This window comes from Salmo salar, chromosome 23 (genome assembly GCF_965601325.2).
Source record: "Salmo salar chromosome 23, fSalSal1, whole genome shotgun sequence".
Lineage (NCBI taxonomy): Eukaryota > Metazoa > Chordata > Actinopteri > Salmoniformes > Salmonidae > Salmo > Salmo salar.
Window position 1 is genome coordinate 47,044,188 of NC_138313.1, and position 23,714 is coordinate 47,067,901.

General features: G+C 43.0%; 1 protein-coding gene across 1 annotated transcript in view; it reads left to right on the top strand.

Annotated features, from left to right (window-relative positions):
- epx (eosinophil peroxidase) overlaps positions 1 to 21,147 on the top strand; it is a 29,466-nt gene extending 8,319 nt beyond the window's left edge. The window contains exons 6-17 of the mRNA XM_082968262.1: positions 2,551 to 3,015; positions 4,444 to 4,486; positions 4,533 to 4,693; positions 8,457 to 8,715; positions 12,852 to 13,022; positions 14,062 to 14,124; positions 14,365 to 14,539; positions 15,523 to 15,734; positions 17,079 to 17,243; positions 17,387 to 17,470; positions 19,979 to 20,081; positions 20,339 to 21,147. Of these exons, the coding sequence (XP_082824388.1) occupies positions 2,551 to 3,015; positions 4,444 to 4,486; positions 4,533 to 4,693; positions 8,457 to 8,715; positions 12,852 to 13,022; positions 14,062 to 14,124; positions 14,365 to 14,539; positions 15,523 to 15,734; positions 17,079 to 17,243; positions 17,387 to 17,470; positions 19,979 to 20,081; positions 20,339 to 20,393 (1,956 nt within the window). The 3' untranslated portion in view covers positions 20,394 to 21,147. The remainder of the gene's footprint in view (positions 1 to 2,550; positions 3,016 to 4,443; positions 4,487 to 4,532; positions 4,694 to 8,456; positions 8,716 to 12,851; positions 13,023 to 14,061; positions 14,125 to 14,364; positions 14,540 to 15,522; positions 15,735 to 17,078; positions 17,244 to 17,386; positions 17,471 to 19,978; positions 20,082 to 20,338) is intronic.
- The last annotated feature ends 2,567 nt before the right edge of the window (positions 21,148 to 23,714 follow it).

The window sequence follows — 23,714 nt, forward strand, 5'->3', positions numbered from 1 at the left end:
CCACCTTCCCCTCCTAATGCTAACCCACTTTCCCCTCCTAATGCTAACCCACCTTCCCCTCCTAATGCTAACCCACCTTCCCCTCCTAATGCTAACCCACTTTCCCCTCCTAATGCTAACCCACCTTCCCCTCCTAATGCTAACCCACTTTCCCCTCCTAATGCTAACCCACCTTCCCCTCCTAATGCTAACCCACCTTCCCCTCCTAATGCTAACCCACTTTCCCCTCCTAATGCTAACCCACTTTCCCCTCCCAACACTCTTAGATTTAGAAATTAGCTTTGCTGGCACTGTTCTTAACAAGCGCTGTGCTCTACTAGCAGGTTCTGCTTTTAATTCTGTAACAATGATTCCGTTTTATGGGGCGGTCTGCAATTGCTACATACATTTTACATTTTAGTCATTTAGCAGACGCTCTTATCCAGAGCGACATACAGTAGTGAATGCATACATTTTCTCTCCGTACCGGTCCCCCGTGGGAATCGAACCCACAACCCTGGCGTTGCAAACACCATGCCCATTGATTGTTGAAGAATAGAACTTAAATAAATAAATGCCTCATGAGTTTAGTTCAACTGTCACACTCCATCAGAACCCTGAAATATAAACTTGTTTTTCTTCAATGTTTGTAAACAAAGTAAATGTAGGGGTGTGTACTTTATTTAGAAACTGTTCATCGTTCTATAGCGGGCAAGGGGCAGGGCTGTGGGCCAGAAGGTTGTCGGTTCAGAGACCACCATGGACAAGAGTAGCGGGGAAAGATCTCCTTTTATAATAAAGGCACTGCATGAATCTACCATTTTGTATTTGCGGGTCCGAGTACAAGTAGCCTTTTATAAACACATTTCATTTCATGCAATTCTACATAAGTTTACATGACTGGAGACCCTTGCAGGATCTTTTTCACTACACTAATTACCAGCTAATAATGGACAGAGAGAAATGCCTATGCATTCATCTTCTCATAGGCCTACTTTTCCAGCCTAGACTGAGTAGGTCTACCTACCCAAAACAAAAAGAAATGTAAGCTTTTACCCTGCTGCTACTCTTCCATGGCTTTAACCCAACATTTAAATGAAAATGATGTTGAACCAATGTGGAATAGATGTTGAATTTACATCTGTGCTCAGTGGGTCACAAGTGTTTCACCTAAAAGTTGTCTGGGTTTAAAACATCTTCCATATTACAAAAATGATAGCGACAGAATTAGATTACTTCGCAATCAAAGTAAAATGGTTGTCTTCTCGACTATAGAAGGTTGTAGCTCAGCCTCTGAATGTCATAGAGACAAACCAATGATATTCTTACATTCATCGGAGTCACATCTTTCCCGCCTTTTTTTTTACAGCTTGTTTCACAGACTAAAGTACTGGATCCATTTTATTTTCATCAAATCTTAAGCTAACAAAGGGTAGATCGATGCTTTTTGCCATTTTCTTTAACACAAGGTAGGCAGGCCTATGGCATATCCTCACATACCCCGTCAATTTGAGTTCTGATTTTAACTTAACACACCAAGCCATTAACTGACACGGCGGTAAGCTATTTAAAGAGTGCATGGTGGGTGGAAGAACTGACCGACAAAATCTATGGATATAGCAGCCTATAGCCTATAATATGCCTATAATGTCGTCTGTTAAACAGGTAGGCAGGCCTACCTCCTATTCTTAAATAGGAAGAAATAGGCTGCAACACAAAGCCCTCTTGTTGTTAGTAAAGTCAAATTAAAATGAAGACGGTTGAAATGAATTTGCCTCCTGTCAGACCCGTGAGCTGTCCATTTCTGTTTGATTGTGCAGCTTCTGCCGCTTTAAGTCTCAGCACCACAATGTAAGCTACTTGAATCTGGCTTATTTGTGACGTCAATAACTCTGATGAATAGCTTCATCATGGGCAACGAAACATATTGTTGTTATTATTAAAATAAAGTATGGGATCATTTGATTGAGACCACATTTATTAATATCCTATAGGCACAACTGATGTTGCGCACCCAGCGGAGATTCAGAGATGAGGGTCGGCATTGGGAAGACATCCATATAATGGCTACTAAGCAACTAAATCACGGAAATATAGACATTTCATCAATTGCAAATTATATGGCCCTCCCTAAAACCACACTAAATCCTGCCCCCTGACTGAAATTGAAAAAGCATGGCCCTCCCCCCTATTTTCCCCCAGGTCCTCATTTTGTACATTTTGAACCATCCCTAAACAAACACTAAATAGTCTCCAACATGATTAAAACTATAATGTTGATATCATGAATGGTCAGTCTTTGCATCCATAGCTCTGTGGTTACATTTCTCCAGCCTCCATCCCTCATCTTTTTACCAAAACAGGGGCTGGGAGCACCCTTTTAAATAGTTTTACCAAAACAGGGGCTGGGAGAACCCCTTTTAAATAGTTTTACCAAAACAGGGGCTGGGAGACCCCTTTTAAATAGTTTTAACTGCTGGTTGGCCAGTCTAATTCTCTCCTGCTCCGAATCTACTCAGTGTAAAGTGAAACGCACACATGCACACGCACACACACTTCCCCTCTCCCCAGATCCCGCTGTCAGACCCTCGTACTGGTATACAGAGCTGCATGCCTTTCTTCCGCTCGGCGCCCAGCTGTGTCGGGAGTGAAGCCTTCACCGGGGCCACACCCCACCATCACCGGGAGCAACTGAACGCCATCACCTCATTCGTGGATGCCAGTATGGTGTACGGTAGCTCCTCCCCCATGGCTGCGGCCCTGAGGAACCTCTCCTCTCCACTGGGTCTTCTGGCCCTCAATGACCAGGCCTCAGACCAGGGTCTCGCCTACATGCCCTACCTGCCTCGCCTACAGGGACGCCTGGATCCCTGTGGGCCACGAAGCGGGTCTGGGGCCAACTCCACCGGAGCCACAAGTGCCTCTGACACATCTGCTACTGCATCAACAGAACAGGAGAATATCACATCCTGTTTCCAAGCAGGTATGTTACAATCCATCCATCAATCAATGAATCAATCAATCAAACAAAAACATGTATAAAGACCTTTTTACAACATCTCTCACAAAGTGCTTTACAGTAACAACCTAGTTATCTGCTGCTATAAACTGTGTGCCTAGATACAGAATGTTTCTATAGCAACGCGCATGCCCCGCCCACCTCAGGGTCTGTCTTTTTCAGCAGTATTTCCTGTGTTTGAGGGATGCAAAATCCACTTATCACTTTAAATCTCACTGGATTGATTGCTTTCATTTTACTCCTGTAACTCTTTCGTACTCTTGCTTGTGCCTGATGTTTTTCCCCCATTAGCATTACCACCGTGGAAAAGTTCGCAATGACCTGTCAAACACACCCTGGTAATGGCTGACATGGGTTCAATAAGATACATTGTCTTTCAGTTCAATCTGTATGAACGCTAAAGCTTAGTCAGGGATTTAACGCAATGTCTCGACATTTACACCACAAGAAAGAGTAGAAAGATAACTTTTATTTTGATGAGTGTACATTTTTTAAATGTTTTATTTTTTTTATCAGAGGGTGTCCTGCTATTGACACACTTGCTGAATTATGCAACAGAACGTGGCAACAACAGTAATTAATGAGGCAGTCTAGACACTGCAGCTGAGTGCTGGTAGGGTAGACAGAACAAGTGTTTGGTGGTTTGCAGCCCTGTTACATCATTTATGTTAATTCATTCATATATATATGCAAATAATCCAATATGTTTATGCAAATGAGGCACACATAATTTTCTTTGTTACAAACTATTCAAAATCCCTGAACTCCATTCATTAAAACGTCTAGGCCAGTAAAATGTTTTATGCTCTATAATTCAGTCAATATCTGAATTATATTGTATTTATTAGAATTGTTTTCAAAACCTTTGAACAATTTCTATGACCCTTGGTAATGTACTGTAGCAGACCTCAGGTTAAACATCCTGTGTGAATGTTTCTGGTCAGTTGGACTAGTGGTAATGTACTGTAGCAGACCTCAGGTTAAACATCCTGTGTGAATGTTCTGGTCAGTTGACTAGTGGTAATGTACTGTAGCAGACCTCAGGTTAAACATCCTGTGTGAATGTTCTGGTCAGTTGACTAGTGGTAATGTACTGTAGTAGACCTCAGGTTAAAGATTGTGGTGGAAGTTCAACACCAGGGACACTCAGAGTCAATCTTAATATGAATTATAGTTTATTGTCAGTGCGCTGAACAGGTTCCAACCAACTTAATGCACCATAGTACACATGTCAATCAGGAGCTCTGCCTGGAAAGACCCAGCAGTTGTCTTCTATACGGCTATACACAGACAAGTTATATTTGCTTGATTTAGCATCATTAATTAATCATTACCATTTTGTTTCATTCATGTGACAGACCAATACTGGGTCATAACATGTGACAGACCAATACTTCTAGTTATTGTATGTCTATGGGTCAAAATTCCTGTATTCTGTTGTCTAGGTGACTCACGGGCCAATGAGCACCTTGATAGCTCTTCCTTCTAGTAACTGTATGTCCATGTGTCAAACTTCCTGTTTTCTGTTGTCTAGGTGACTCACGGGCCAATGAGCACCTGGGGATGATAGCACTCCACACGTTGTTCCTGAGGGAACACAACAGATTGGTCAGAGAGCTGCACCTCCTCAACCCTCACTGGAGCCCAGACACCTTGTACCAGGAGGCCAGGAAGATCATGGGGGCTGTCCACCAGGTACACACACTATGTTTGTTTTTCCAGACAGATGACGCCTCCTCTGGGTTCTGGTTGCTTCTGTTTCCCAGACAGATGAAGCCTCCTCTGGGTTCTAGGTGCTTCTGTTTCCCAGACAGATGAAGCCTCCTCCAGGGTCTGGGTTCTAGGTGCTTCTGTTTCCCAGACAGATGAAGCCTCCTCCAGGGTCTGGGTTCTAGGTGCTTCTGTTTCCCAGACAGATGAAGCCTCCTCCAGGGTCTGGGTTCTAGGTGCTTCTGTTTCCCAGACAGATGAAGCCTCCTCCGGGGTCTGGGTTCTAGGTGCTTCTGTTTTCCAGACAGATGAAGCCTCCTCCAGGGTCTGGGTTCTAGGTGCTTCTGTTTTCCAGACAGATGAAGCCTCCTCCAGGGTCTGGGTTCTAGGTGCTTCTGTTTTCCAGACAGATGAAGCCTCCTCCAGGGTCTGGGTTCTAGGTGCTTCTGTTTCCCAGACAGATGAAGCCTCCTCTGAGGTCTGGGTTCTAGGTGCTTCTGTTTCCCAGACAGATGAAGCCTCCTCCAGGATCTGGGTTCTAGGTGCTTCTGTTTCCCAGACAGATGAAGCCTCCTCCAGGGTCTGGGTTCTAGGTGCTTCTGTTTTCCAGACAGATGACGCCTCCTCCAGGGTCTGGGTTCTAGGTGCTTCTGTTTCCCAGACAGATGAAGCCTCCTCCAGGGTCTGGGTTCTAGGTGCTTCTGTTTCCCAGACAGATGAAGCCTCCTCTGGGTTCTAGGTGCTTCTGTTTCCCAGACAGATGAAGCCTCCTCCAGGGTCTGGGTTCTAGGTGCTTCTGTTTCCCAGACAGATGAAGCCTCCTCCAGGGTCTGGGTTCTAGGTGCTTCTGTTTTCCAGACAGATGACGCCTCCTCCAGGGTCTGGGTTCTAGGTGCTTCTGTTTCCCAGACAGATGAAGCCTCCTCCAGGGTCTGGGTTCTAGGTGCTTCTGTTTCCCAGACAGATGAAGCCTCCTCTGGGTTCTAGGTGCTTCTGTTTCCCAGACAGATGAAGCCTCCTCCAGGGTCTGGGTTCTAGGTGCTTCTGTTTCCCAGACAGATGAAGCCTCCTCTGGGTTCTAGGTGCTTCTGTTTCCCAGACAGATGAAGCCTCCTCCAGGGTCTGGGTTCTAGGTGCTTCTGTTTCCCAGACAGATGAAGCCTCCTCCAGGGTCTGGGTTCTAGGTGCTTCTGTTTCCCAGACAGATGAAGCCTCCTCCGGGGTCTGGGTTCTAGGTGCTTCTGTTTTCCAGACAGATGAAGCCTCCTCCAGGGTCTGGGTTCTAGGTGCTTCTGTTTCCCAGACAGATGAAGCCTCCTCCAGGGTCTGGGTTCTAGGTGCTTCTGTTTCCCAGACAGATGAAGCCTCCTCCAGGGTCTGGGTTCTAGGTGCTTCTGTTTCCCAGACAGATGACGCCTCCTCCAGGGTCTGGGTTCTAGGTGCTTCTGTTTCCCAGACAGATGAAGCCTCCTCTGGGTTCTAGGTGCTTCTGTTTCCCAGACAGATGAAGCCTCCTCCAGGGTCTGGGTTCTAGGTGCTTCTGTTTTCCAGACAGATGAAGCCTCCTCTGGGTTCTAGGTGCTTCTGTTTCCCAGACAGATGAAGCCTCCTCTGGGGTCTGGGTTCTAGGTGCTTCTGTTTCCCAGACAGATGAAGCCTCCTCCAGGATCTGGGTTCTAGGTGCTTCTGTTTTCCAGACAGATGAAGCCTCCTCCAGGGTCTGGGTTCTAGGTGCTTCTGTTTTCCAGACAGATGACGCCTCCTCCAGGATCTGGGTTCTAGGTGCTTCTGTTTTCCAGACAGATGAAGCCTCCTCCAGGGTCTGGGTTCTAGGTGCTTCTGTTTCCCAGACAGATGAAGCCTCCTCTGGGTTCTAGGTGCTTCTGTTTCCCAGACAGATGAAGCCTCCTCCAGGGTCTGGGTTCTAGGTGCTTCTGTTTCCCAGACAGATGAAGCCTCCTCTGGGTTCTAGGTGCTTCTGTTTTCCAGACAGATGAAGCCTCCTCCGGGGTCTGGGTTCTAGGTGCTTCTGTTTCCCAGACAGATGAAGCCTCCTCCAGGGTCTGGGTTCTAGGTGCTTCTGTTTCCCAGACAGATGAAGCCTCCTCTGAGGTCTGGGTTCTAGGTGCTTCTGTTTCCCAGACAGATGAAGCCTCCTCCAGGGTCTGGGTTCTAGGTGCTTCTGTTTCCCAGACAGATGAAGCCTCCTCTGGGTTCTAGGTGCTTCTGTTTCCCAGACAGATGAAGCCTCCTCTGGGTTCTAGGTGCTTCTGTTTCCCAGACAGATGAAGCCTCCTCCAGGGTCTGGGTTCTAGGTGCTTCTGTTTCCCAGACAGATGAAGCCTCCCGGGTCTGGGTTCTAGGTGCTTCTGTTTCCCAGACAGATGAAGCCCCTCCGGGTCTGGGTTCTAGGTGCTTCTGTTTCCCAGACAGATGAAGCCTCCTCCAGGGTCTGGGTTCTAGGTGCTTCTGTTTCCCAGACAGATGAAGCCTCCTCCGGGGTCTGGGTTCTAGGTGCTTCTGTTTCCCAGACAGATGAAGCCTCCTCCAGGGTCTGGGTTCTAGGTGCTTCTGTTTCCCAGACAGATGAAGCCTCCTCCAGGGTCTGGGTTCTAGGTGCTTCTGTTTCCCAGACAGATGAAGCCTCCTCCAGGGTCTGGGTGATACGGCTCTGTGTCCCCCTCTACTTGCTCTCTGTTTATTTTGCTTCCTATTGTTTATTAGTTGTATGTACGGGATACACCGTCCAATGAAATGCTTCCTTACAGGTTCCTTCTGGACAATACAACAACAAATAGAAATACAAGATAAGAATAGCAACATAAAGTAAATGCCTCAGTAGAATAGAATAATCACTTTAGCATCATTGTAATACAGGAAGACACAATTTAGAGGGTCTGTATTTACATGTGTTTTGGGGAAGGGGGAATTGAGGGGTAAGTGTTTAAATTGTGCAGTATTTAACAATCATATTAAGAGTCTGGTAGCATCAGTTATGATGTGTGTGTGAGAATCAGAGCAGGTGGTCAGTCCAGTTCAAGTGTTCAGCAGTCTGATGTCTTGTAGATAGAAACTGTCTCTGAGTCTGTTGGTATCAGACCTCATCCTCCGGTACCGTCTGCCCAACAGTAAGGGAGAGAACAGCTCGTGGCTGAGGTGTGTTGGGTCCTTGATGATGCTCAGGCAGCGTTTCAAGTAGATGTCCTGGATGGGCGGGAGCACGGTCCCAGTGATGTACTGGGCCGTCTTTATCACCCGCTGGAGGGTCTTGCTGTTATGGATGGAGCAATTCCCGTACCAGGCCGTGATGTAACCGATCAGGACGCTCTCGATGGTGCAGCAGTAGTATTTGGAGAGGACCCGGGGTGGCATGCCAAATTTATTCAGCCAATTTAGGAAGTAGAGATGCTGTTGCGCCCTCTTGACAAGAGTCGTGGTTTTGTTGTTCCACGTCATGTCCTCTGTGATGTGGACGCCGAGGAATTTAAAACATCTGACTCTTTACTGCAGTCCCGTTGATGTGGATCAGGGCATGTTCCCTCCTCTGTTTCCTGAAGTCAACAATCAACTCCTTTGTTTTGCTGACGTTGAGGGAGAGGTTGTTGTCCTCGCCCTACAACGCCAGTTGGTTATCAGGCCTACAAGTGATGATGGAGTTGGTGTCGTGTTTTCTGTTTTCTGTATTGCAGACAGTGACACGGACCTAAAGTAAGAATACTGCCTCACCCCTGATCTCTTCCTCCCTCAGATACTGACCTGGGAGCACTACTTGCCCAGGGTCCTGGGTGAGACCCCCACCTCCCTCCTGATGCCTCCGTACAGGGGCTACGACCCTGAGATTGACCCCAGCATCGCTAACGTCTTCTCAGCCGCCGCCTTCCGCTTTGCCCACGTCACCGTGCAGCCGATGGTGGCCCGCCTGGGCCCCGGGTACAGCCTCGCCCCACAGCACCCACCTCTGCCCCTACACCACTCCCTCTTTGCATCCTGGAGGGTCGTACAGGAGGGTGAGACATTTTATATTAGGGCCCGGTTTCCCGGACACAGATTAAGCCTAGTCCTGGACTAAAAAGTATTCTCAATAGAAAATATCCATTTGAAATAGGTTTTTAGTCCAGCAGTAGGCTTAATCTGGGTCCGGGAAACTGGCCTGAATGTTTTTAGCAGAAACTCTTGTTTTACCTGGAGAGAATTAAAATCAGTGCACTAAACAAAAGTAAGTAAAACCACCACATATAGTAAGCTCCAAAGTATTGGGATATGGAATTTAATTGTTGTTGTTTTGGCTCTGTACTCCAGCACTTTGGTATGAAATGATACAATGACTATGAGGTTAAAGTGCAGACTGTCAGCTTTAATTTGAGGGTATTTTGATCAATATAGAGTGAAAATACAACACTTTTTGTACATAGTCCCCCCATTTTAGGGGACCAAACGTATTGGGCCAAATTCACTTATATGTGTATTAAAGTAGGACCAAGTATTTGGTCCCATATTCATAGCATGCAATGACTACATCAAGCTTCTGACAGCAAATTTGTTGGATGCATTTGCTGTTTGTTTTGGATGTGTTTCAGATTATTTTGTGCCCAATAGAAATTAATGGTAAATAATGTATTGTGTCATTTTGGAGTCACTTTTATTGTAAATAAGAATAGAATATGTTTATAGGCCTCCCGCAGCGGTCTAAGGAACTACAGACCCGGGTGAGGGTTTGGCTGGGGGGGCTTTACTTTACTTGACTCTTTGCACTCTAGCGATTCCTTGTGGTGGGCCGGGCGCCTGCAGGCTGACATCGGTCGTGTTTCTTTCGCCACATTGGTGCAGTTAGCTTCTGGGTTAAACGGGCGAGTGTTAAGAAGCGTGGCTTGGCGGGTCATGTTTCGGAGGACGCATGACTCGACCTTCACCTCCGTTGGGGAGTTGCAGCGAAGAGGCGACTCCGGGATGCTGGCCTTCTAGGCAGAGTTCCTCTGTCCAGTGTCTGTGTTCCTTTTCCCCATCTTAATCTTTTCTTTTTATTGGCCAGTCTGAGATATGGCTTTTTCTTTGCAACTCTGCCTAGGAGGTCAGCATCCCGAAGTTGCCTCTTCACTGTTGATGTTGAGACTGGTGTTTTGCGGGTACTATTTAATGAAGCTGCCAGTTGAGGACTTGTGAGGCATCTGTTTCTCAGACTAGACACTCTAATGTACTTGTCCTCTTGCTCAGTTGTGCACCGGGGCCTCCCACTCCTCTTTCTATTCTGATTAGAGACAGTTTACGCTGTTCTGTGAAGGGAGTAGTACACAGCGTTGTACGAGATCTTCAGTTTCTTGGCAATTTCTTGCATGGAATAGCCTTAATTTCTCAGAACAAGAATAGACTGCCGAGTTTCAGAGGAAAGTTCTTTGTTTCTGGTCATTTTGAGCCTGTAATCGAACCCACAAATGCTGATGCTCCAGATACTCAACTAGTCTAAAGGCCAGTTTTATTGCTTCTTTAATCAGAACAGTTGTCAGCTGTACTAACATAATTGCAAAAAGGGTTTTCTAATGATCAATTAGCCTTTTAAAATTATAAACTTGGATTAGCTAACACAACGTGCCATTGGAACACAGCAGTGATGGTTGTTGATAATGGGCCTCTGTACGCCTATGTACTTTTGAAGACAGAAGTTTACATACACTTAGGTTGGAGTCATTAAAACTCGTTTTTCAACCTCTCCAAAAATGTCTTGTTAACAAACTATAGTTTTAGCAAGTCGGTTAGGACATCTACTTTGTGGATGACACAAGTAATTTTTCCAACAATTGTTTACAGGCAGATTATTTCACTTATAATTCACTCCATCACAATTCCAGTGGGTCAGAAGTTTACATACACTAAGTTGACTGTGTCTTTAAACAGCTTGGAAAATTCCAGAAAATTATGTCATGGCTTTAGAAGCTTCTGATAGGCTAATTGACATTATTAAAATCAATTGGAGGTGTACCTGTGGATGTATTTCAAGGCCTACCTTCAAACTCAGTGCCTCTTTGCTTGACATCATGGGAAAATCAAAAGAAATCAGCCAAGACCTCAGAAAGAAAATTGTAGACCTCCACAAGTCTGGTTCATCGTTGGGAGCAATTTCCAAATGCCTGAAGGTACCACGTTCATCTGTACACACAATAGTACGCAAGTATAAACACCATGGGACCACGCAGCCGTCATACCGCTCAGAAAGGAGACGTGTTCTGTCTCCTAGAGATGAACGTACTTTGGTGCGAAAAGTGCAAATCTATCCCAGAACAACAGCAAAGGACCTTGTGAAGATACTGGAGGAAACAGGTACAAAAGTATCTATATCAATAGTAAAATGAGTCATATATTGACATAACCTGAAAGGCCGCTCAGCAAGGAAAAAGCCACTGCTCCAAAACCACCATAAAAAAAGCCAGACTAAGGTTTGCAACTGCACATGGGGACAAAGATTGTACTTTTTGGAGAAGTGTTCTCTGGTCTGATGAAACAAAAATAGAACTGTTTGGCCATAATGACCATCGTTATGTTTGGAGGAAAAAGGGGGAGGCTTGCAAGCCGAAGAACACCATCCCAACCGTGAAGCACAGGGGTGGCAGCATCATGTTGTGGGGGTGCTTTGATGCAGGAGGGACTGGTGCACTTCACAAAATAGATGGCATCATGAGGTAGGAAAATTATGTGGATATATTGAAGCAACATCTCAAGACATCAGTCAGGAAGTTAAAACGTGGTCGCAAATGGGTCTTCCAAATGGACAATGACCCCAAGCATACTTCCAAAGTGGTGGCAAAATGGCTTAAGGACAACAAAGTCAAGGTATTAGAGTGGCCATCACAAAGCCCTGACCTCAATCCTATAGAAAATGTGTGGGCAGAACTGAAAAAGTGTTCGCGAGCAAGGAGGCCTACAAACCTGACTCAGTTACACCAGCTCTGTCAGGAGGAATGGGCCAAAATTCACACAACTTATTGTGGGAAGCTTGTGGAAGGCTACCCGTAACGTTTGACCCAAGTTAAACAATTTAAAGGCAATGCTACCAAATACTAATTGAGTGTATGTGAGGAAAGAAATAAAAGCTGAATTAAATATTTCTCTCTACTATTATTCTGACATTTCACAATCTTAAAATAAAGTGGTGATCCTGACTGACCTAAAACAGGGAATTTTTACTAGGATTAAATGTCAGGAATTGTGAAAAACTGAGTTTAAATGTATTTGGCTAAGGTGTATGTAAACTTCTGACTTCAACTGTATATACCTGTGTGTATATATGTTTTTTATTTTTAATACATTTGCTAAAATTTCTAAAAACCTGTTTTTCGCTTTGTCATCATGGGGTATTGTGTGTAGATTGATGAGGGAAAAAAAAGATTTAATGAATTTTAGAATAAGGCTGTAATGTAACAAGATGTGGAAAAAGTAAAGGGATCTGAATACTTTGACTGCACTGTATATATGGGGGATTGGAAATGATGCAGACAATTACATTGATGGAAGTCAACATATGTCTGCATTATTAAACCTCTCTCATCTCTCTCCCCCACCTCTCTCCCCCCACATCTCTCCTCTCTCTCCCCCACCTCTCTCTCTCCCACCTCTCTCCTCTCTCTCCCCCACCTCTCTCTCTCCCACATCTCTCTCTCCTCTCATCTTTCTGCTCTCTCTCCCACTTCTCCCACACCTCTCTCCTTTCTCTCCCCCGCCTCTCTCCCACATCTCTCACCTCTCTCCCTCATCTTTCTCCTTTCTCGCCCCCGCCTCTCTCCCACATCTCTCACCTCTCTCACCTCTCTCCCTCACCATTCTCCTCCCTCTCTCACCACCTCTCGCCTCTCTCTCTCTCCCCCGCCTCTCTCCCCACCTCTCATCCACCTCTCTCTCATCCACCTCTCTCCTCTCTCTCCCCCACCTCTCTTCTCTCTCTCCCTCACCTCTTTTCACCTCTCTTCTCTCCCCCGCCTCTCTCCCCACCTCTCATCCACCTCTCTCTCATCTCGCTCATCCACCTCTCTCCTCTCTCTCCCCCACCTCTCTTCTCTCTCCCTCACCTCTTTTCACCTCTCTCCCTCCTCTCTCCCCTCACTCTCCCACCTCTCTCCCCTCTCTCTCTCCCCCACCTCTCTCCCACCTCTCTCAGGTGGTATAGACCCAGTGCTGCGTGGCCTCCTCCTTTCCCCAGCCAAGCTCCAGATGCCAGGCCAGATGATGGTTGAGGAGCTAACTGAGAGGCTGTTCCAAGCCCAGGGTGGGATGCCACTAGACCTGGGTGCCCTCAACCTGCAGCGGGGCCGAGACCACGGCCTGCCTGGTAATATTAGTACTATATTACTATACTATATTACTATATTATATAGACCACGGCCTGCCTGGTAATATTAGTACTATATTACCATACTATATTACTATATTATATAGACCACGGCCTGCCTGGTAATATTAGTACTATATTACCATACTATATTACTATATTATATAGACCATGGCCTGCCTGGTAATATTAGTACTATATTACTATACTATATAGAACATGGCCTGCCTGGTAATATTAGTACTATATTACTGTACTATATTATATAGACCAAAGCCTGCCTGGTAATATTAGTACTATATTACTATACTATATTATATAGACCACGGCCTGCCTGGTAATATTAGTACTATATTACTATACTATATTATATAGACCAAAGCCTGCCTGGTAATATTAGTACGATATTATTTACTATATTATATAGACCAAAGCCTGCCTGGTAATATTAGTACTATATTACTATACTATATTATATAGACCAAAGCCTGCCTGGTAATATTAGTACTATATTACTATACTATATTATATAGACCAAAGCCTGCCTGGTAATATTAGTACTATATTACTATACTATATTATATAGACCACGGCCTGCCTGGTAATATTAGTACTATATTACTATACTATATTATATAGACCAAAGCCTGCCTGGTAATATTAGTACGATATTATTTACTATATTATATAGACCAAAGCCTGCCTGGTAATATTAGTACTATATTACTATACTATATTATATAGACCAAAGCCTGCCTGGTAATATTAGTACTATATTACTATACTATATTATATAGACCAAAGCCTGCCTGGTAATATTAGTACTATACTATATTAGTACAGGCCTACCTGGTCCCTGCTGGTTATATTAAACAGTATACAGTACTTATAGTATACTCTCAAACGTACATGTTAGAAGACGGCCCAACTGGACTAATCCTTGTTGTTGTTTTATCTCAATTTGTTTTCTGCATTCTTCTACCCCTTTTCTATGTATCCCTCCATCAATCTCTCCTTCCCCTACTTCCTGCTCTACCAGGTTACAGCTCGTGGCGTGGGCTCTGTGGCCTCTCTGTTCCCAACACCACCTCTGACCTTGCAGGTAGATAGATAAACAGAATATTTGATCATTATAAAAAATACATTCTAGACAAACTCATTGGGAACTTGCTTTCATAATTGTATGTACCGCTCTTGTTTTCATTGTGGTCCTCCTAATTCCAAACACATGAGTGTATACAATGCACCATACTACATTCTAAACCATGAAGGATAATATAGGACAACAAAAACCGTGTTCCAACGTCTTTCCATCACGTTCGTCTGACCTCTGGCCTGCCAGGAATCCTGGGTAACCCTGGTCTGGCTGAGAAGTTCCTGTTGTTGTACGGGACATCCCAGAACATTGACGTATGGGTGGGGGCCATCTCAGAGCCTCCTCTACCTGGGGGCCGAGTGGGACCCCTCCTGGCCTGTCTGCTGGCCAAGCAGTTCAGAGCACTGAGAGACGGAGACAGGTGAGATGAGATGGTGTTCCCCTCTATTGTGTAACAGTAAGGCTTCTGTCCCTGTTCTAACCCCAAGCTGGGCTCGAACCAGGGACCCTCTGCACACAGCAACACTTGCAAAACAATGTTAAGGTGTTTACAAGGTTGTGAAACACAAACACATGTAATAACAATTAGGCTGGAATTCAATCCGATCGGCCCTTTTTGGCTATGCACCATTTAAAGGCATTGTTACCGCGGTCGCAGAGATCACATTCTAAGTAAATGCCGAGTCAATCGGAAATTACCTTTAAATGTGACCCGCGCTACAACGCAGATCATCCACAGACCGGATTGAGTCCTGGGCTTAGACTGGTTTGCAATATAAATTGTTTGAATGAATATATTGTATATTGATCATTTCCAAAAATACATGAATCTCATGACCATCTACACTTAGTGGGCAAAACTTTAATAACACCTGCTCTTTCCATGACATAGAATGACCAGGTGAAAGTTATGATCCCTTATTGATGTCACTTGTTAATTAAATCCACTTAATTCGTGTAGATGAAGGGAAGGAGACAGGTTAAAGAAGGACTTATAATCCTTGCGACTACTGAGACATTGATTGTGTATATGTACCATTCAGAGGATGAATGGGCAAGACAAAATATTTAAGTTCCTTTGAACGTGGTATGGTAGTAGGTGCCAGGCGCACCGGTTTGAGTGTCAAGAACTGCAACGCTGCTGGGTTTTTCACGCTCAACAGTTTCCCATGTGTGGTCCACCAAGCCAACTTGACACAAATGTGGGAAGCATTGGAGTCAAACATTCCACAGCGAATTGATGCTGTTCTGAGGGTTAAAAAGGGAGTGCAACTCAATATTGGGAAGGTGTTACTAATGTTTTGTACACTCAGTGTATGTCTGAGATGCTGCCCACCCAATGTGTCTGTTTGAATCGGCCCTACAGTATGTCTGCCTACCCAGCAACCTCTCCCACTCTGTCAGGTTCTGGTGGGAGAGAGAGGCTGTGTTCACCAGCACCCAGAGAGCTCAGCTTCACACCGTGTCCCTGTCCCGTATCATCTGTGACAACACACACATCACACGCGTTCCCTCCGACCCATTCAGCCGTACGGTCAGCCCAGAAGACATGCTGGCCTGCAGCCACCCCCTCATCCCTCACCTTAACCTCTCTGCCTGGAAGGAGCCTGACACAGGTACTATTCTCCTAACCCTCATCCCTCACCTTAACCTCTCTGTCTGGATGGAACAGGTACTATTCTCCTAACCCTCATCCCTCACCTTAACCTCTCTGTCTGGATGGAACAGGTACTATTCTCCTAACCCTCATCCCTCACCTTAACCTCTCTGTCTGGATGGAACAGGTGCTGTTCTCCTAACCCTCATCCCTCACCTTAACCTCTCTGTCTGGATGGAACAGGTTCTATTCTCCTAACCCTCATCCCCCATCTTAACCTCTCTGTCTGGATGGAACAGGTGCTGTTCTCCTAACCCTCATCCCTCACCTTAACCTCTCTGTCTGGATGGAACAGGTGCTGTTCTCCTAACCCTCATCCCCCACCTTAACCTCTCTGTCTGGATGGAACAGGTTCTATTCTCCTAACCCTCATCCCCCACCTTAACCTCTCTGTCTGGATGGAACAGGTACTATTCTCCTAACCCTCATCCCCCACCTTAACCTCTCTGCCTGGAAGGAACAGCTGCTGTTCTCCTAACCCTCATCCCTCACCTTAACCTCTCTGTCTGGATGGAACAGGTACTGTTCTCCTAACCCTCATCCCTCACCTTAACCTCTCTGTCTGGATGGAACAGCTGCTGTTCTCCTAACCCTCATCCCTCACCTTAACCTCTCTGTCTGGATGGAACAGGTACTGTTCTCCTAACCCTCATCCCTCACCTTAACCTCTCTGTCTGGATGGAACAGCTGCTGTTCTCCTAACCCTCATCCCCCACCTTAACCTCTCTGTCTGGATGGAACAGGTACTGTTCTCCTAACCCTCATCCCTCACCTTAACCTCTCTGCCTGGAAGGAACAGGTACTATTCTCCTAACCCTCATCCCTCACCTTAACCTCTCTGCCTGGAAGGAACAGGTACTATTCTCCTAACCCTCATCCCTCACCTTAACCTCTCTGTCTGGATGGAACAGGTTCTATTCTCCTAACCCTCATCCCTCACCTTAACCTCTCTGTCTGGATGGAACAGCTGCTGTTCTCCTAACCCTCATCCCTCACCTTAACCTCTCTGTCTGGATGGAACCAGACACAGGTAGAGAAAGGATAAAGATTGGACATGGAGTCAGTAAAGAAATCTAGCAACTACATGGTATGCAAGATGCGTGTATTTAGTAGATCAGGGATTCTGTGCAGAGCCCTGCTCAGGTCACTCCTCTCCAACAGGCTGTTGACTTTCATCTGACCTCCTCAGCTGTGGTCCAGTCCCCAGGTTACAGAGAGGCTTCTCTCTACTGTGACCTCATCATCATTAGGTTATCACTGTACTTACTCCCCCCCCCCCCCCCCCCCCCCCCCTCCGTCTCAGATCCCAGTTGTGGTCCAGTCCCCAGGTTACAGTCAGGCTTCTCTCTGCTCTGTGACTCCATCATCTACTACCAGTGTGGTCCAGGCTATCAGCTGATTGGTCCATCCTCTGTGACCTGTGACCCCAACAGCTATCAATGGAGTCCTGCTCCCCCAACCTGCCACGGTAGGGAGTGGGCTTGGGTGTGTGTGTGTGTGTGTGTGTGTGTGTGTGTGTGTGTGTGTGTGTGTGTGAGAGAGAGATTTTAATTAAGGCACTACAGTCGACTTACATGTCTTTAGTTTTGTATTCTGACTGATTTGCTGTAGATGTCGATGAGTGTGCCGATCAGCCAACGCCGTGCCCCCAAAACATGGACTGCCTCAACACACCTGGGTCATACATGTGTACAGGTAGACATTCTATACATCTATGCATCTTTGCATTCTATAAATCTACACATGCTATGCATCTATACATTCTAAACATTCTATACATCTACACATTCTATGCATCTATACATTCTATACATTCTATGCATCTATACATTCAATACAGCTATACATTCTATGCATCTATACATTCTATATATTCTATACATTCTACACATCTATACATTATATACATCTATACATTCTACACATCTATAGATTTTATACATTTTATACATAATATACATTCTATGCATCTATACATTTTATACCTTCTATGCATTTATACATTCTATGCATCTATACATTCTATGCATTCGATGCATTTATATACATTCTATACATCTTCTATAAATGATATACATCTATACATATATACCTTCTATACATATATACCTTCTTTACATCTATACATCTTCTATACATTTTCTATACATTCTATACATTATATACATCCATACATTCTATGCATCTTCTATACGTTGTATACATTCTATGCATCTATACATTCTATACATTTATACATTCTATGCAGCTATACATTCTATACATATATACATTCAATGAATTTATATACATTTTATACATCTTCTATAAATTATATACATCTATACATTATACACATCTTCTGTACATCTATATCTTCTATACATCTTCTATACATTCTATACAGTCTATGCATCTATACATTCTATGCATCTATACATTCTATACATTTATACATTCTATGCAGCTATACATTCTATACATATATACATTCAATGCATTTATATACATTCTATACATATATACATTCAATGCATTTATATACATTCTATACATCTTCTATAAATTATATACATCTATACATTCTATACATATATACCTTCTATACATCTTCTTTACATCTATACATTTTCTGTACATTCTACACATCTTCTATACATTCTATATTCTATACATCTTCTATACATTCTATACATATTCTATGCATTCTATGCATCTTCTATGCATTCTATACATCTTCTATGCATTCTATACATCTTCTGTACATTCTATAGATCTATACATTCTATACACATTCTATACTTTCTATACGTCTTCTGTACATTCTATACGTCTTCTGTACATATTCTATACATCTTCTATACATTCTATACATCTTCTATACATCTGTACATTCTATACATCTTCTGTACATTCTATACATCTGTACATTCTATACATCTTCTATATTCTATACATATTCTGTACATTCTATACATCTTCTGTACATCTATACATTTTTACATATTCTATACAACTTTACATTCTATACAGCTTCTGTACAGTCTATACATAATCTACACATTCTGTACATTCTGTACATCTTCTATACACTCTGTCTTTTGTACATTCTATACATCTTCTATAGATTCTATACATTCTACACATCTTCACATATTCCATAGATTCAACATATATTCTATACATTCTATACATCTTCTGTATCTTCTATACACTCTGTCTTTTGTACATTCCAAACATCTTCTATAGATTCTATACATCTTCTATACATATTCTAATGTGTCTGATCATCAGACGTTAATCAATACTAATGTGTCTGATCATCAGACGTTAATCAATACTAATGTGTCTGATCATCAGACGTTAATCAATACTAATGTGTCTGATCATCAGACGTTAATCAATACTAATGTGTCTGATCATCAGACGTTAATCAATACTAATGTGTCTGATCATCAGACGTTAATCAATACTAATGTGTCTGATCATCAGACGTTAATCAATACTAATGTGTCTGATCGTCAGACGTTAATCAATACTAATGTGTCTGATCATCAGACGTTAATCAATACTAATGTGTCTGATCGTCAGACGTTAATCAATACTAATGTGTCTGATCGTCAGACGTTAATCAATACTAATGTGTCTGATCATCAGACGTTAATCAATACTAATGTGTCTGATCGTCAGACGTTAATCAATACTAATGTGTCTGATCGTCAGACGTTAATCAATACTAATGTGTCTGATCATCAGACGTTAATCAATACTAATGTGTCTGATCGTCAGACGTTAATCAATACTAATGTGTCTGATCGTCAGACGTTAATCAATACTAATGTGTCTGATCATCAGACGTTAATCAATACTAATGTGTCTGATCATCAGACGTTAATCAATACTAATGTGTCTGATCATCAGACGTTAATCAATACTAATGTGTCTGATCGTCAGACGTTAATCAATACTAATGTGTCTGATCGTCAGACGTTAATCAATACTAATGTGTCTGATCGTCAGACGTTAATCAATACTAATGTGTCTGATCATCAGACGTTAATCAATACTAATGTGTCTGATCATCAGACGTTAATCAATACTAATGTGTCTGACCTTCAGAAATGACCTTTTATATTTGGTAACGCTTCGGTACTACAGATTGAATAGAGTCCTTAATAAACATATTGAACAAGTGTTCCTCTGTCTGTTTGGTGTGTGTTCCAGACCTGGACCTGTCCTCCCTGTCTGCAGTCTCAGTGATCTCTGCAGTAATAGCTGTGGTTGGGGGTGTGGTCATCATGTTGGTGATACTGGCCTGTTGTAGAAGGTACGTCATTATAATGATGTCCAGGTGATAACGGTCATTGTAATGTATCAGGGTTGGGGTCAATTTCATAATGTCCTTGTCAATTCAGGAAGTAAACTGAAATTCTATGTCTTATTTCATTCATTGAAAAGTATAAATACTTCAATATTTTATTGAAATGAAATTGACCCCAACCCTGGTAGATGTTGCTTAACAAATGTTATGTAACATTTCAAAAACTGTATACATATATATATTTTATTTATTTATTCTTGCAGGTATTTTCCAAGGAAGCCAGAACCAATAAACAGAACCGATAAACAGAACCGATAAACAGTGGTTGCTGTAAGAGGGACAGATAACCAAGCGACACCTCTGGAAATATAGTCCTTACATATTTCATTACATTTTAGTATTTTGTTTTAAAAATGTGACATATATCCCAAAAGTATGCACTTGAATGTGTTGATATTAAAACGTAACTTCAGATTATTTGTTAGATAATAACCTGGAAATAAGAAATAACTGAATTGTAACCTCATTTTAGAGCACAGTCACATGATATATAAAACCTCAAAGGTCTGACTCAAAGTGCAGAATGTAATTCGCTGTATTTGGTGCATATGTCCCGCCATACAGTATTTGGACAGTGACAATTTTTTGTTGTAGTTCTGTTTAGTGACAAAAAATGACGCAATACATTATTTACCATTTAATTTCTATTGGCCACAAAAAAATGATCTGAAACACAACCAAAACAAACCTGCAAATGCATCCAACAAGTTTAAGTTACAAGCTTGATGTTGTTATTGTGTGATAGGAATATGGGACCAAATACTAAACTTTTCACTACTTTAATACACATAAGTGAATTTGTCTAAATACTTTTGGTTGCCTAAAAGTTAAATGTACAAAAAGTGCTGAAAATTCCTAAACGGTTTACCTGAAAATTCCCTCAAATTAAAGCTGCCAGTCGGCACTGTCAGCTTTGAAATCCAAATTGCTGGAGTACAGAGCCAAAACAAAACATGTGTCACAGTCCAAATACTTGGATATCAGTGTATTTGTCTGTTCTAGTCAACGTGTTTGAAGCCTCATCAAACAGCATTAAAGGGCATTACAGTTTTTAAAAAATATATATATGTTTTGTCGTCACATACACCGGATAGGTTCAGTGTAATGTGTTGTTTTACAGGGTCAGCCATAGTAGTACGGCACCCCTGGAGCAAATTAGGGTTAAGTGCCTTGCTCAAGAGCACATCGACAGACTTTTCACCTTGTCTGATCAGGTATTTGAACCAGTTAGTATCCGGGAAGAAACACTAGTCCGGAACACTTGTTCAAAATCTTGGAACGCATGTCCCTGTTCGGTACCTATGACAGCTTTCCTGACCGGTAATGCCATTCTGACAGTGACAGGTCGCATTCCAGGCCGACTACAGGCAGCCTTTAATGGTTTGCGTGTCAAACTGCTATATCATATGATCAGTCAGGCAACTGCAATGTAGTCAGTCTGGAATGCCGTCGACCACATTTCTGATTACCAGTATGTTCTTGGATCTCTGTGCCATATTCCTCTCCCTTCAAACCTGTTTAGCAACAACTGTGGGTGTGGGAGGGAGTCGACTGGAGGCTTTTTGTATTAGAGGGTAACTAACCATCCACTTCTTGGTAACAACCTAAATCTAGTGACCTGCCTGGGCCCTGTGGTCAAATATGGCTCTTTACTGGAAGGATTCCACAGTACATGATTTGTAGGCTACTTCAGGCAGGGCTTCTGTGGGTTAAAGCCACACTAATGCTGAGCGATTAACTGGCATTTCGGTTATTTTTCATTTTATAAACAACTAATTGACAGATGTTGGTTCAATGATTTATTTTCCTGTGAGCTCAATGCACACCTTGAACAGTTTCTCTAGAGATTAAAAACAGATCCAGGCTGAACTCTGCGATGTAGTAGGGAGTTGTAGTTTCCAGCAGGCCAATATTCTTCATAATTTATCGCAGAAAACGTGGTAATTAACTACAATGACCATAATCCATTGCACACCTACTTGTCCGTTCTGTGTATATTTTATGCCTGCTACAGAAGAGACAAAAGAATGCATGATCATGAGGGGATATTGAGATGAGATGATGACTTGGAATTAAATAAGTCATCAAATGTAATGTACACAATAACTGAAATATTTTATTAAGGTAAAGTAATTGTGTTACAGCATTCAACCCACATAATGCATAGTGCATTTAATGTAAAAATATATCGAATTCGAAAACTGTGATTATTTTTTAAATAATCGAACGGACACCAAACCGCCCTCAAAAAGCACTAATCGCTCAGCACTAAGCCACACTTTTTAATGTGTGCAAAGTGGGCAACCAAGGCACCCTCAAAAATGCAGGCAATGGAAGCAAATGCATCACATGGTATTTTCACATACAAATAGAACTCAGGTCTCGATCTCTGAAGCGTTCCAGATCGCTGAAGCGTTCCACATCACGTGATAGAAATGTAAACATAACAGCAGTCTCCACTATCGCGGGAACATTGTCTTAACATTTAAATCACACTGTAACGCTGAACTTCAGCAATACGGATTGAATAGAGCCCTTCATTTCTATGACACATCTACATTACTTTTTTTAAACTTTTTTTTTAAAAACATGATTTGAGCATATCATTTGCCATGACTAATCATTGCAGATTCAAGAGACTATAACAGAGACAGCAGACTAGACCAGACAACTCACTGGTCACTATATATTTACTATCATTCTACAGCGTGACCGTGTGACTTGGAGAATACGATCATACTGGTTGTTATGTTGCCGTGATATGGCAAAGATTATGAGCTCATAACATGACTCTCTCAACCAATCAGATCGAGCCTTTTCGCTAGACCCGCAATAACATCTGCTAAACACGTATGTGACCCAATTAAAAATGTTATTTGTTTTTTGATCAAGCGTTTAGCCGACGTCCGCATCGCCGCTGTTTTGGCGGTGTCGGAGATCGAACTGCGTTTAGAGCTGTCGAAGCCACACCCACCGCCAAGTTCAGAACGAGAAAGTATAGGCTATATATAAATAATGACGCTCAAATTGAAAAATCATTAAACGAAATAATGACGTGTAGATCACATTCCAGTGTTCGAAGTTGTAAACAACGCTGCACGGGATTTATCTTAATGAGACTCTATGCAGCCAATGACAATGTCCACTTTAGGTATAATGCTGGGAGCTGCTTGTTGATTTCACAACTCTTAACTTCTTTGGGATAGGGGGCAGTATTTTCACGGCCGGATAAAAAAACGTACCCGATTTAATCTGGTTACTACTCCTGCCCAGAAATGAGAATATGCATATAATTAGTAGATTTGGATAGAAAACACTCTAAAGTTTCTAAAACTGTTTGAATGGTGTCTGTGAGTATAACAGAACTCATATGGCAGGCCAAAACCTGAGAAGATTCCATACAGGAAGTGCCCTGTCTGACAATTTGTTGTCCTTCTGTTGCATCTCTATCGAAAATACAGCATCTGTGCTGTAATGTGACATTTTCTAAGACTTCCATTGGCTCTCTAAAGCCGCCAGAAAGTGGAATGGGGTGTCTGCTGTCTCTGGGCAAAGAACAGCAGCAGAATTTGTAAGTGG